Below are 13,937 nucleotides of genomic sequence, written 5' to 3'. Positions count from 1 at the left end.
TTAGGCAGAAAAAAGACTCACTCTTGGTAGCCCCCACCTTTGTCAATGTGCCATCAAGGAATGGCCAAGCTCACTCATCCTCCCCACCTTTGTTAATAGCCTGGATGAATCTATTCTACATAACAAGGATCTACCTCATTCAGACAGAACCATAGTAGGATTTGCCCACAACCCTTTCATTACATAACCACCCAGCAAAGCTCAGCCAAACTTGAATTAAAAAACACAGAGCTATTTATTTATTAATTGGACTTGTATGCCGCCCCTCTCCGTGGGGCGGCATACAAGTCAAAAGAGTTGCCCCTGCATGGCAAGGAGTCTGACCACCAATCAGAGTACATTTCTTATACAGGAACAGGAGACTCTGAGGGCCCAACAGAGATTAATTAAATAAATAAATAAATAAATAAATAAATAAATAAATAAATAAATAAATAAATAAATAAATAAATAAATAAATAAATAAATAAATAAATAAATAAATAAATAAATAAATAAATAAATAAATAAATAAATAAATAAAACAAACAAACAAACAAACAAACAAACAAACAAACAAACAAATAATAAAGTACTCAGTGACTCTCAGCTTTTCCCTTTTCACTTCACTCAACATCTGGTAGGATGTGATCCACCTTTTCTGTTCAGGAACTCATGCCACCATTAAACCTTCTTTCCAAGCCAAAAAAAAAAAGGAAAGAAAAGAAAAAAAGAAAGAAGGAAGGGAGAGAGAGAGAGAGAAATTCTAAGCCTTCCTCATTTCTTTTTATATTTGGATAAATGCCATATTTTTCAGACCTTTTTACTCCCAAAATGAGGGTCAAAACCTGGATGCATCTTATACACTTAATGCTGCATCAGACATACCTGAGGAGAGAGGGAGAGGGAATTGGCATTGAAAAGTCGGAGAATCACTGGATCAACACAAAACTTTATTTCCGGAATGGCAGAGAAGAAAACAGTTCACAATACAGATGACAGAAGACAGCTCGTACATTTTCTTGAGACCTTAAATAGGTTCAGCTGGTTGAGGGAACAACCAATAAACTTCATTAACTTTTCCCGCTCTGGCTGTAACCACCCAAGCGGTAACAACCAATTAGGGCTTCTTGATTGTCCACCAATACGAGTTATCTGTAGGCAAACCCTGGTTGCTGGGCAGAGACATAAGAGGCATGATGGTGATAATAGCAGCAATGGCAGCAATGGGTGGCCACAGACAGCTGATTGGCAGTATTCCAGGAGATTGAGCCATTCACCAATCAGAAAGATGAAAGGAGTTTGTGTAACGTTATCTTAGGATCAAGGACTCCTGCCACACTTTGCTGCCTAAGCCACCCCACCGTCCCTCACCTGCCTGAGGAAGAGCCACCACTGTTGCTGCCTGAAGCAAGCCTTCCTCACTACTACTGCCTAAAAAACACTGTTGTCCTTCCTGCACAAAGCCTACTCGCAGACTGCCTGAGGAGATGCTGCCACTGTTACTGCCCTAGCGAGCCACCTGACAGGGTAGGAAGGAAGGAGGAAAGACATGCAGGTGACAGGACAATTCCCTGAGCTGCAGCAAGAGTCAACAGCAGTATCATCATGTGTACACTCATTTGGATTATCGGTACATATCTGGCACATGGGTGAATAGGAAGGAAGGAAACTGTTTTCTTTGCTTGCATCCTTGCTTTTTCTCTGGTGAAGCTGCCATTTCTATCTCTTCTGCTCCACCAGTTCCAATAGACAAGAGAAGTACCATAATTTCACTATCTCCCCCTTTGATCTTCTTTTCCCGAATCTCCGGTGATAATCGTTATGGCTGTTTGTAAATACAGCTGTGAAGTTCAAAGAGCAAAGTGGCCACAGTTAGAGGAGGACTAGCTCAGGAATGGGAGTTGAATTCCACAAATCTTAAAGTAACCAAGTTTGAAAAGGGTTAGGGGCAGGGATTGACCTGGCCCAGAATGGTGGGGAATCCTGTTCCAGTGGCAGAAATGGAGCACATAGCCTAGCTCTATTTCTGCCAGACATGCATGTGCAACGGGCACAATTCCAGTAAAAATTACTGGGTTTTTTATTTCCATGCATGTGCAGAAGCAAAAAAATGGCAATTTTTGCCCAAATCTCACTGCTGGAAGGATGTCTGCATGCGATTTCAGCTGCTGCACATATGCAGCAGCTGAATATTGCTGCAGTGCCTAGAGCAGCAGCTGGGGCCACCAGCAACAGCGGCCTGCCCAAGCTCCAGCCGCATGGCTTGCTTTCTGCTCTCCCACACCACAGTCAGATGCCTGCGGTGCAGAGAGAACAGAAAAGCCACATGGCTGGAGCTCGGGGCCAAAGCACGCTGCATGCCATCTTCCTCACCACGGCGCATGCAAGCACCGAGAAAGGTAAGGCAGGCAATGGGGAGGAAGGCACTCAAGTCACAAGCAGCAGAGCCACCACTCATGGCAGGGTAAGTGGCAAGCAGGGAAGTGGTCAGGCCGTGAGTGGCAGAACCACCACTCATGGCAGTCGAGGCGGAGGGCAGGGTGCGCTCAGGCTACTCATGGCAGAGTCGCTGCTCGCAGCAGGGGAGGCAGTGGGTGGGCAAACGGGCAAGGCAGGCAGTGGGGGATTACTTACCTGCTTTTCACTTTCACCTTTTTTTCTTCTGAGCATTCACAGAAGCAAAAAGCTGGAAATCGCAACTCCTTGCGTGTACTCCCAGCCCCATTCCAGTAGCATCGGGAATGGTGGCCCGTCACTGGTTAAGGGTTAGTGGTGCAAGGGTCTTCAAATCTGGCAATTTTAAGACTCATAGACTTCAACACCTATTACTGAGCTAGCATGACTGGAGGGGTGATTCTGGGAGTTGAAGGCCAAAAATCGTAAAGTTGCCAAGTTTGAAGACCCTTGCACCCCTAACCCAGGGATCTTCAAACTTGGCAACGTTAAGACTTGTGGAGTAAAACTACCTGAATTCCCCTTCCAGTCATGCTAGCTCAGGGAATCAGAGTTGAAGTCCACAAAGTTGCCAAGTTTGAAGACTCTTGCACCCCAGCCCAGGGGTCTTCAGACTTCAACTCCCATTCCTGAGTGATATGGAAATGTGATAGATCTCATTCACTTGTATGTATGAGGGTTCAGGAGAATAAAGTCATTCTTCAGTTTGGGGCTGGATTTTGAATCTCAAACCACTGCCCTTTTAACACAATACAGAGTTGGACGGGACCTTGGAGGTCTTCTTATCCAATACCACATGTAGTGGACATGCCCCAAGGAAAAACATTACAAATAGGACAAAAATTGGGTTCAAGCCATTAAAATCACTGCAATACTAGAACATGGTTGAATTCTCAAATCATCTAAGTCATGATGTGGTTTATTGTATTTTGACAAAGTATTTCAAATACGTATCTGCCCAAATTTAAGAAAAACCAGACATGGCTCATAGCTTTAGGAATCTTCACACACTAGGATTCAAGGATGGAATTCTATCTTGACTACTCAAGTGCTGAAAATTGAATAGCTTGCAATTCCTAGCCCTTCTGTCTCTATGCAAACTTTAACCTGATCACAAATTGTTACATAAGCAACTTGGTAGTGGGATGCCAACTACTAGTGTGATGCACGGAACTCGTAACGTCGCTCACTGAAATCCTGAGCAATTTTTCCAAAATACTATGAGATTTCAAGCACTGTTTGTGGCATAAGCAGCCTGCATATCATGGACCATAGGGCTGGGAATACTGTGGGAATACAATGGACTTCTGTTGGAAAGACTCACACTTTGAAATTATAAAACCTTACTCATATCTGGAGGGATATCTGCATCTCTTACACTTATGACTGCCCAGAATTAACTAGGTAGCTACAGCCTAAGACTAGGCTTCCTCCATCTGGTGACATAACTTCGTTAAGATATTAGGTAGGTGAAAGGAGGTTAGACTGTCAGGTATGGATGGTGGAAGTAAGCATTTCTGCAGGAGCCTTGATTGCATAACATTCACAATCCCAAGTAATACATTCCACAGGTCCATCTTCCAAATGTCTTGCCATACCAGCCATTACAGTGGGTTTGAGAAGGAGCTCTCTTTTTAATTAAGTGCTGGGCATTAGGGATGAAGTGTCAGCTCAGTTCCCTCCCAAACCCGGAACCAGGGGTAGATTCTTTCTCCAGAGAAGGATGTGTTTGAGAAAAGGAATATGCTAGTCTTTGTTTCTATATTCAAAAATTCAACCTGTTGATAGAGGTAATCCAGAAAATCACGAATTCGCCGGGGCTTCTTTCCAAAATGAAGCTTGGTGTCTTGTGGTTCTGTAAAAGCTACATAATTTCCTTTTCCCCAATATTCTGCAATGGCCCAGATGCCTTCTTTGGTGCTAAAATCAGTCAATCCTTTTCTCTTCACTGACTCCCTGGCAACTCCCACAGCCCATTCTCCATCATGTTTTATTTCCACCTCCCAACAGTGTTTTCCTGACTTAAACCCATTCTGGCCCAGAACCCACACCCGTGAGCTAAATCTTTTATCGCTGTCAGGAAGTGATCTTTCGTCTCTTCCCCATGTTGCAGTTTTCCGATCCCTAGAAATGACAAGGCGGCGATGAGCAGTGTCTGGGTCAAAGGTCACGGAGGCTACAAGACAAAAGCAAAATGGTGATCTTATTTGCAGTCGTTTTGTACTTTTTTCATTTCAAAATCTGCATGATACAGTCTCACTTCTCTGTTCAGCAGACTCTGGAGGCAGCAGTTCTGGCGGGCTCTCCAACTGCTAAAAAAATTATTTCCAGAGCTGTTGTGTCCATTATTTTGTTTGCAGTGGGGGAAGGGTAGCAGTTCATCCATAATTGGTGTAAATTATATAAATTGCCACAAAAAGCCTCCCAGAATTGTTGAGGAGTTGGGAGGCATATATTTATTTGGAAGGGGGATATTGTTTAATTTTCTGAAGTCAGGATTTACAATACCGATAGCCACAGTAAATCAATCTAATTTGTCCATAAGATAGAACAAAAGACTGATTCAGTTCTCTATGACGAACGGCGGCATACAAATTTTAATAATAATAATAATAAATAAATAAATAAATAATTTTAAATTACCTGTTAAGCTACCTGGGATCAGTTCACATGAATTGATTGAAGTCGATGGGTTCAAAGCACTTTGTGTCTGAAATACTTTTGTAAAAAGCTTAGGTTATATGATAGGAATATCAATAGATATGTGTGTGTGTGTGTGTGTGCAATTGTTATTTCGGTTGAGAAGTAGAACATGAGCTATTCAATTTGTACATAAAACAAAAATACAAAATAGAAATTTGGTTTGGTTTGGTTTACAAGATTACAAAAAATGCCCAATCATAAAAAAGAGATTTTACAAATCTGAAATTGATGCCAATAATTGAAACAGTAAAAAAATAAAAAATGCAGCCCCGACTTGGAAGCTATTAAACAGAGGTAAGTAAGAAATGGTCACATAAAGAAATCTAAAACCCAGGCATAAATGCAATTTGAGAAAACATCTCAGATGGAACCCTTTCTATTTCTTATGAAAATAAAGGGAGGAAAGGGAGAAAGCTCATTCAGTTTTGCAAAATTCCATGACTGTAACTATATAATAAAAGTAATATTAGCATTCAAAACTTCGGTGCTCTATTCTGTTTAAAGGCCAATGATTGGTTCCCCCCCCCCCCGAATCTTCAGGGAAATATAATCTTCCCAGCAATAGGAACCTTTAAAAAGGAAGATATTAACAGGAGAAGTGGTTGGTACCTGGTGGGAATCAGCCAGTGGTATCAGAATGGAAGGTGGTGGGTGGTGAGATATATACTGTATATTCACAAAGCGGCATTTTGCCATTTCATTGTAAATGCTGTCCACTTTGTACAGACAATATGTCATCAACAGCATTTGTAAAAGGGGTGGAGCTCAAAGCACAGTTATACAACAGTGGTTTTTTGGGAAACAGCAAGATCACATGAAGGAATGCCACTGGTGGAATCAGCTTAACACCCAGAAATGCAACCAACAATGACATGGAATCATTGATGGTCAAAGCTTCACCTGTTGTCGTTTGAGAAATTGGAGGACTAAGAGATTGGATGGGGAACAGTCTTGGAGCTAATGATGACTACAAGAGATTTTCTTCCCACAATGCCAATTCTTGGAAGTGGGTTTGGTGGAAAGAGAGGGGCTGGGTTCTAGAGCTTAGTAGAGATTTGAACTTTTATCTCCCCAGTTGAAATCCCTCTCTACCTTATTACTCATCTCTTACTCACTCTGCAACCCATCTCTGTAACCCTTCCTGACCTCAGATACTTACCTATCAGAAGAACAATTACGGCCACATTCAAAGCAATGCTTCCTCCCAGTATGATCCAGTGTGATTTTGCAGCATTTCGAAGGACCTATGGAATTAATCTTTCATCATGGGCTTTCCACCAAGGCTTTTTAGTTACAAAGAGTGCAAACAGTCATAAAATCTCCCTCCCAGTAACCAGGTTCTCATCATGTTCTAATCCTTGGCATGCTTAAACATGATTTGTTAAATAAAAGCTATGAGTCTTCAGAGAGGGGCGGCATACAAATCTAATAAATTATTTCCTATCACAACAGGCTGTAAACCGTGATTTGTATGCCCCAACAGCTGGCCTCACCCAACATGCTAAGCCTTTGTAGTCTATTACAAAACATTAAGGTTGTACACAGTGAAGGACTACCAAAATTTTTACCACCATGCTGTGGGCGTGGCTTATGCAGGACGCCCTGCATTTTCTTTCAACATTTTTCAGGGCAAATTGGATGTTCTGGAGTGGAATCCCATTTTTTGCTATCCCACTGCATTCCCCCCCCCCCATCCAGGCAGTAGCCCACCCCTGGTTGTACATACAAAGACTTAGGATATATCTGGTGATTATAGCTATATTGGTGAAAATATATTCTCTAATATAGCAATGTTGGCCATTGGCACTTATCTTCTCAGTTCCTACCTGCCAGCTATTTCTATCTGTTGTACCACTCTATGGGTACACAGAGACACTATTGTAGCTGACCCTAATTGCTTTGCTAAAGACTGAAGACCTGAAGCTCATGGTCTTCACTATATTTCTACCCCTATCACAAGCCCAAAACATTATATTGTGACTGACTGACAGACTGACTTGTTTGTCTGTCTGTCTGTCTGTCTGTCTGTCTGTCTGTCTGTCTGTCTGTCTGTCTGTCTGTCTGTCTGTCTGTCTGTCTATCTATCTATCTATCTATCTGCAACTATGTGAAAATGCAATGCTTATTTAAGAATTAATAATGTCGCAATGCGCACCAGTAGCGAAGGTAAGTGGAACTCACTCCTGTCCATGGTCATGTGATCAAAATTCAGGTCCTTGGCAACTGACTCATATTTATGATGATTGCAGGGTGTCAGGGTCATGTGATCCCCTTTTCTGACCCTCTGAGAAGCAAAGTGAATGGGGAAGACATATTAGTAACTGTGTTACTAATTTAACAACTACAGTCATTCACTTAACTGCTGTGGCAAGAAAAGTCATAAATTTGGGGCAAAACTCACTTAACAACTATTTTGCCTAGCAACAGAAATTTGGGGCTCAGTTGTGGTCATAAGTCAAGGACTACCTGTACTACAAATGCATTATAACATAGGGCAGTGCTGTTGGAAGTCTCTATGGCCATCTCCAACAATAAGATAGATGGCTTAACTACAAAATCTGTCTCTCTCAGTCTTTGTCTCTCTTTGTCTGTCTGTCTGTCTGTCTGTCTGTCTGTCTGTCTGTCTGTCAGTCTGTCTCTATCTATCTATCTATCTATCTATCTATCTATCTATCTATCTATCTATCTATCTATCTATCTATCTATCTATCTATCTATCTGGCTTTCCACCAAGGCTTTGTAGTTACAAAGAGTGCAAACAGTCATAAAATATCCCTCCCAGTAAGCAGGTTCTCACTATGTTCTAATCCTTGGCATGCTTAAACATGATTTGTTAAATAAAAGCTATGAGTCTTCAGTCTATCTATCTATCTATCTATCTATCTATCTATCTATCTATCTATCTATCTATCTATCTATCTATCTATCTATCTATCTATCTATCTATCTATCTATCTACCTACCTACCCACCCACCCACCCACACACACACACACACACACACACACATACATACATACATACATGTTTGTGTGTGTTTGTGTGTCAAATGTTTTTAAGGGAGACTAGGATCTATTATCTACCTCCCTCCCTACCTATCTACCTCCCTCCCTCCCTCCCTCCCTATCTATTATTTGTTTTGTCACGTACGTATTGGTGGTATACAAAGATGTAATATTTATATACATGATACTAGTAAAAAAGAAACATTAGGACAGGGGACGGAAGGCACTCGGATGCACTTATTCACGCTCCTTTTAAAAGAAATCCTCAGAAAAGCATTTATTTTATTTTATTTGTTTTGTCAATATATGCACATACAGTATTTTATATATATAAAATCTTAAAGGGATGAAGAATACGTATATTTTATTTATGTGTGTGAGTGTGTGTGTGTGTGCACGCACGTGTGTGTGCGCATGGGTGGGTGTGTATGTATTCTCAAGGGGATGAATAATTTATATATGTGTGTGTGTGTGTGTGTGTCATGTTTTTTTGCTGAATTTGAAAATTAAAATATATATATATATATATTCATCCCCTTGAGAATTAGCTTTAAAAAGCAGAAGCTTCTTCTATAAAGGAAGGAAACTTTTGGAAGAACTGAAAATGATTAGTCAACGAAGAAACAGTTCTGACAAAATCATTTAAGGTTTGACAGACTTTCAGGTTTCTCTTAACATTGCATAACTGGGTACATTGCTTCCTGGAAAGTTAGGCAAGAAGAGGATGCAGCTATGAAAAGACACTTTTCTCAATCCTTTGACATAGTTGTGGGTGTCTATTTTGGTGGTTTTTGTCAAAAAGACAAACAGAGCACTGTGTCATTTTACCACAAACTCTGCAAATTGTCTTCTGCAAAAGACGAGCAGAACTTGTGCTCCAACAGCCCAACATTCTTTCATCAGATGAATCCTCTTGCCTAGCCACTCCTTTGCGTCCATCCAACTCTTCATTGCCCACATGATTCATACTATATATACCCTTTCTGGTTTGCTGCTGCTACCTCTGGGCTATTTATTCAAAACAGAATTAAAAAATAGCTGGAAGGGACTTTGGAGGCTTTTTAGTTCTTACAGATTAACAGATTTGGAAGGGACCTTGTAGGTCATCTAATCCAACCCCCTGCTCAAGCAGGAGACCCTACACCATTTCTGACAAATGGCAATCCAGTCTCTTCTTGAAAGTGTCAATGGATGAAGCTCCCTCCCACAATGTTTGAAGGAAGCTGTTCCACTGGTTGATTGTTCTCACTGTCAGAATGTTCCTCCTTATTTTACGTGAATCTCTCCTTGATCAGTTTCCATCCATTATTCCTTATCTGTCCTTCAGGTGCTTTGGAGAATTGCTTAACCATTTCCACTCTATGGCCGCTTTACTGGGATCGGCAAACATAATTCGCCACTACATCATGCAGTCCTAGGTGCTTGGGAAGCACCCGACTGGTGATGAAATAAAAAATACAGCAGAGTGATCTCGTTTGCTGTGTTGTATTGAGATAATAATAATAATAATAATAATAATAATAATAATAATAATAACAACAACAACAACAACAACAATGACAACAACAATAACAACAACAACAACAACAACAGAGTTGGAAGGGACCTTGGAGGTCTTCTAGTCCACCACCCCATTTAGGCAGGAAACACTACACTACTTTAGACAAATGGTTATCTAACATCTACCTTAAAATGTCCAGTGTAGGAGCATTCACAGCTTCTGGAGGCAAGATAAATTGTTCTAACTGTCAGGAAAATTCTCCTTAGTTTTAAGTTGCTTCCCTCCTTGATTATTTCCACCCATTGCTTCTTGTTCTGCTCTCAGGTGCTTTGGAGAATAGCTTGACCCCCTCTTCTTTGTGGCAACCTCTGAGATAGTGGAATACTGCTATCATGTCTCCCCTGGTTCTTCCTTTCATTAAACTAGACATACCCAGTTCCTGCAACCATTCTTCATATGTTTTAGCCTCCAGTCCCCTAATCATCTTTGTTGCTCTTCTTTGCACTCTTTCTAGATTCTCAACATCTCAGAAAGGCAGCATAGAAATCCATCAATCCATTCATAATAATAATAACAATAAAATATAAAAAAAAATAAAAATAAAAAAAATAAAAATAAAAATAAAAATAAAAATAAAAATAAAAATAAAAATAAAAATTAAAAATAAAAATAAAAATAAAAATAAAAATAAAAATAAAAATAAAAATAAAAATAAAAATAAAAATAAAAATAAAAATAAAAATAAAAATAAAAATAAAAATAAAAATAAAAATAAAAATAAAAATAAAAATAAAAATAAAAATAAAAATAAAAATAAAAATAAAAATAAAAATAAAAATAAAAATAAAAATAAAAATAAAAATAAAAATAAAAATAAAAATAAAAATAAAAATAAAAATAAAAATAAAAATAAAAATAAAAATAAAAATAAAAATAAAAATAAAAATAAAAATAAAAATAAAAATAAAAATAAAAATAAAAATAAAAATAAAAATAAAAATAAAAATAAAAATAAAAATAAAAATAAAAATAAAAATAAAAATAAAAATAAACAAATAAATAACAGAGTTGGAAGGGACCTTGCAGGTCTTCTAGTCCAACGCCCTGTTTAGGCAGGAAACCCTACACTACTTCAGACAGATGGTTATACAACATCGGCTTAAAAACTTCCAGTGTTGAAGCATTCACCATTTCTGGAGGCAAGCTGTTCCACTGATTCTGTTCTGACTGTCAAGCAATTTCTCCTTAGTTCTAAGCTGCTTCTCTCCTTGTTCAGCTTCCACCCATTACTTCTTGTTCTACCCTCAGGTGCTTTGGAGAATAGTTTGACTCCTTCTTCTTTGTGGCAACTCCTGAGATATGGGAACAGTGCTATCATGTCTCCCCTTGTCCTTCTTTTTAAACTAGCCATGCCCAATTCCTGAAACCGTTCTTCATATGTTTTAGCCTCCAGTCCTCTAATCATCTTTGTTGGTCTTCTCTGCACTTTTCCTGGAGTCTTAATATTCTTTTTGCATTAAAGGGCTGCACTTGCATTATGTACCAATTAAATAACTGTACTTGCATTCTGTACTTCTGTACAGGTGATGCTTGGCTCAACAACAGCTTGTTTAGTGACCGTTTAAAGAACTGTGGTGGCATAGTGGTTAGAATGCAGTACTGCAGGTTACTTCTGCAGTTTGGCAGATCAAATCTCACCAGGCTCAAGGTTGAACTCAGCCTTCCATTCTTCCAAAGTGGGTAAAATGGGGATCCAGATTGTTGGGGGCAATGTGCTGACTCTGTAAAAGCACTTAGAGAGGGTTGTAAAACCACTATGAAGCGGTATATAAGTCTAAGGGCTATTGATACAATGGCAATTTAAAAAATGACCTATGACCGTTTTTCTCAGTTATGGCCTTTCCAACATCCCCATGATCATGTGATAAAAATTCAATGCTTGGCAGCTGGTTCATACTTGTGACCATTTCTGTGCCACAAATCCATGTGATTGCTTTTTGCAACTGGAGTAATTCACTTAAAACTCAGGCAAGAAAGGTCATAAAATGGGACAGAACTCAATAGTGCAGAGAAGAGCAACAAATGTGATTATTATTATTATTATTATTATTATTATTATTATTAGTAGTAGTAGTAGTAGTAGTAGTAGTAGTAGTAGTAGTAATTAGATTTGTATGCCACCCTTCTCAGAAAATTATGGGAATGGAGGCTAAAACATATGAGGAACAGTTGCAGGAAATGGATTTGTCTAGTCTAGAGAAAAGAAGGACTAGGGGTGGCTTGATAGCAGTATTGGAGGGGCTGCCACAAAGAAGAAAGAGTCAACCTGTTCTCCAAAGCACCTGAACGCAAGACAAGAAAGAATGGGTGGAAACTAACCAAGGGGAGAAACAACCTAGAAATAAGGAGAAATTTTCTGTCAGTGAGAACAATTAATCCATGGAACAGCTTCCTTCAAATGTTGTGGGAGGGAGCTTCATCCTTTCAGACTTTGAAGAAGAGACTGGATTGCCATTTGTCAGAAATGGTGTAAGGTCTCCTGCTTGAGCAGGGAGTTGGATTAGATGACCTACAAGGTCCCTTCCAAATACGTTAATCTGTAAGAACTAAAAACGAATCCCAGCGACCGGTTCGGTCCCACAGAGTTGGCCTTCTCTGGGTCCCGTTGACTAAACAATGTCGTCTGGTGGGACCCAGGGCAAGAGCTTTCTCTGTGGCGGCTCCGACCCTCTGGAACCAGCTCCCCCTGAGATTAGGATTGCCCCCACCCTCCTTGCCTTTCGCAAACTCCTTAAAACCCACCTCTGCCATCAGGCATGGGGGAACTGAAACATCTCCCCCTTGCTCATGTTGTTTTGGTGTTAGATTGATTGTGTTCTTGTTTTTTAATATTCTGGGGTTGTTTTTTATGAATTTCTTTTAGCTTAAAATTGTAAATGGATTGGTGGGTATTGGATTTGTTATTATGTATTGTTTTTACCTTGTTGTGAGCCGCCCCGAGTTTGCAGAGAGGGGCGGCATATAAATCCAATAAATCTAATCAATAAATCTAATCTAAAAAGCCACCAAGGTCCCTTCCCGCCATTTTTTTGTTCTGTTTTGAATAAGTATCCCAGAGATAGCAGCAGCAAACCAGAACGGGTATAGTGTGAATCATACTAGAGTTGGATGGAGGCAAAGGAATGGCTAGGCAAGAGGATTCATCTGATGAAAAAATGCCGGGCTGTTGGAGCACAAGTTCTGCTTGTCTTTTACAGAAAACGATTTGCAGAGTTTGTGGTAAAATGACACAGTGCTCTGTTTGTCTTTTTGACAAAAACCGCCAAAATAGACACCCACAACTATGTCAAAGGATTGAGAAAAATGTATTTTCAAGTTGTGAATGCTCCAACACTGGGAGCCAATAGCTATTCACCTGGGTTCTGATTACATACTAGACTATGACTAAGATTAGATAAACATTAACAATCCACAATTATGCCCAAAGAAGAGGGAGTCTGCGGAGAGGGGCGGCATACAAATCTAAATAAATAAATAATAAATAACTTATTAAGAAAATATTAGACTGCGCTGAAATGGATATGATGAGAAGACGGTTAAAAGATCAAGAGGAAACAGAATTTTATGAGATATGGAACAAAGTGTATATATGGATAAATAAGAAGAAATACTAAAAGTAAAAAAAAAAGAGAATTGTATTAGTAGGGATATGATTTAAGAGTTACGTTAGAATTAGTTTACGTATGAAGATTTACTATATAAGGTAAAACAAATTTCTTCTTTTCATTTAAAGTAATAAGTTGAATTTAAGTATTTTTTGAATGTATTCTTTTTTCTGTATTGAAATTTTACTTCTAGAATAAGCGGGGAAGATACAACCCCATTTCTATGTTAAATGTATGTTTGTCAGTCTTGTCTATTTTAAGAAAATTAATAAAATATATTGAAAAAAGAAACAATCCACAATTATGGATTGTATATTAAGGCTTCACCCTCCCTTGATAGCCTAATGTAAGCTTCAGACTATTTGATAAACTGATCCACAGCCCTATCATGAAACTCCAGTCTCAATCTGCTTCATACATTGCTTGTATATTTTAGTGCTGCTTGCAGAATTAGCATAAGCTGAGCTTCATGGAAGAGACAGTCATGAACTTGCATCTTTATACTTTTCTCCACTCTCTAAGTTACCCTGCCCACATTCCAAGTCATAGTGTAATCACAACATACCCAGAAGGAAACTAAATAAATCGGAAAGGCTACTGAAACTCTTCATCTCAAGTGATCTCTCTT

The 13,937-nt window shown here is 39.1% G+C and overlaps 1 protein-coding gene across 1 annotated transcript; it reads right to left on the bottom strand.

The window, feature by feature from the left end:
* Positions 1-3,321: 3,321 nt before the first annotated feature.
* Positions 3,322-7,330, bottom strand: LOC139159359 (E3 ubiquitin-protein ligase TRIM7-like). The gene is made up of 4 exons (XM_070736679.1): positions 7,295-7,330; positions 6,299-6,383; positions 5,080-5,154; positions 3,322-4,612 (listed from the first exon to the last, which is right to left on the bottom strand). The coding sequence occupies exons 1-4, from the start codon at positions 7,328-7,330 to the stop codon at positions 4,089-4,091; spliced, it is 720 nt and encodes a 239-aa protein (XP_070592780.1). The 3' UTR covers positions 3,322-4,088.
* Between the last annotated feature and the right edge of the window lie 6,607 nt (positions 7,331-13,937).

The sequence above is a fragment of the Erythrolamprus reginae genome, chromosome 2 (genome assembly GCF_031021105.1).
Source record: "Erythrolamprus reginae isolate rEryReg1 chromosome 2, rEryReg1.hap1, whole genome shotgun sequence".
Lineage (NCBI taxonomy): Eukaryota > Metazoa > Chordata > Lepidosauria > Squamata > Dipsadidae > Erythrolamprus > Erythrolamprus reginae.
This window is presented reverse-complemented; position numbering and strand designations above follow the sequence as displayed.

Coding starts and splice junctions, on each gene's coding strand:
- LOC139159359 (XM_070736679.1), bottom strand. CDS start 7,330: ATGGACAGGAGTGAGTTCCACTTACCTTCGCTACTG. Junction 6,384..7,294: donor TCCACTTACCTTCGCTACTG/GTGCGCATTGCG, acceptor TTAATTCCATAG/GTCCTTCGAAATGCTGCAAA. Junction 5,155..6,298: donor CGTAATTGTTCTTCTGATAG/GTAAGTATCTGA, acceptor TTTTTACAAAAG/TATTTCAGACACAAAGTGCT.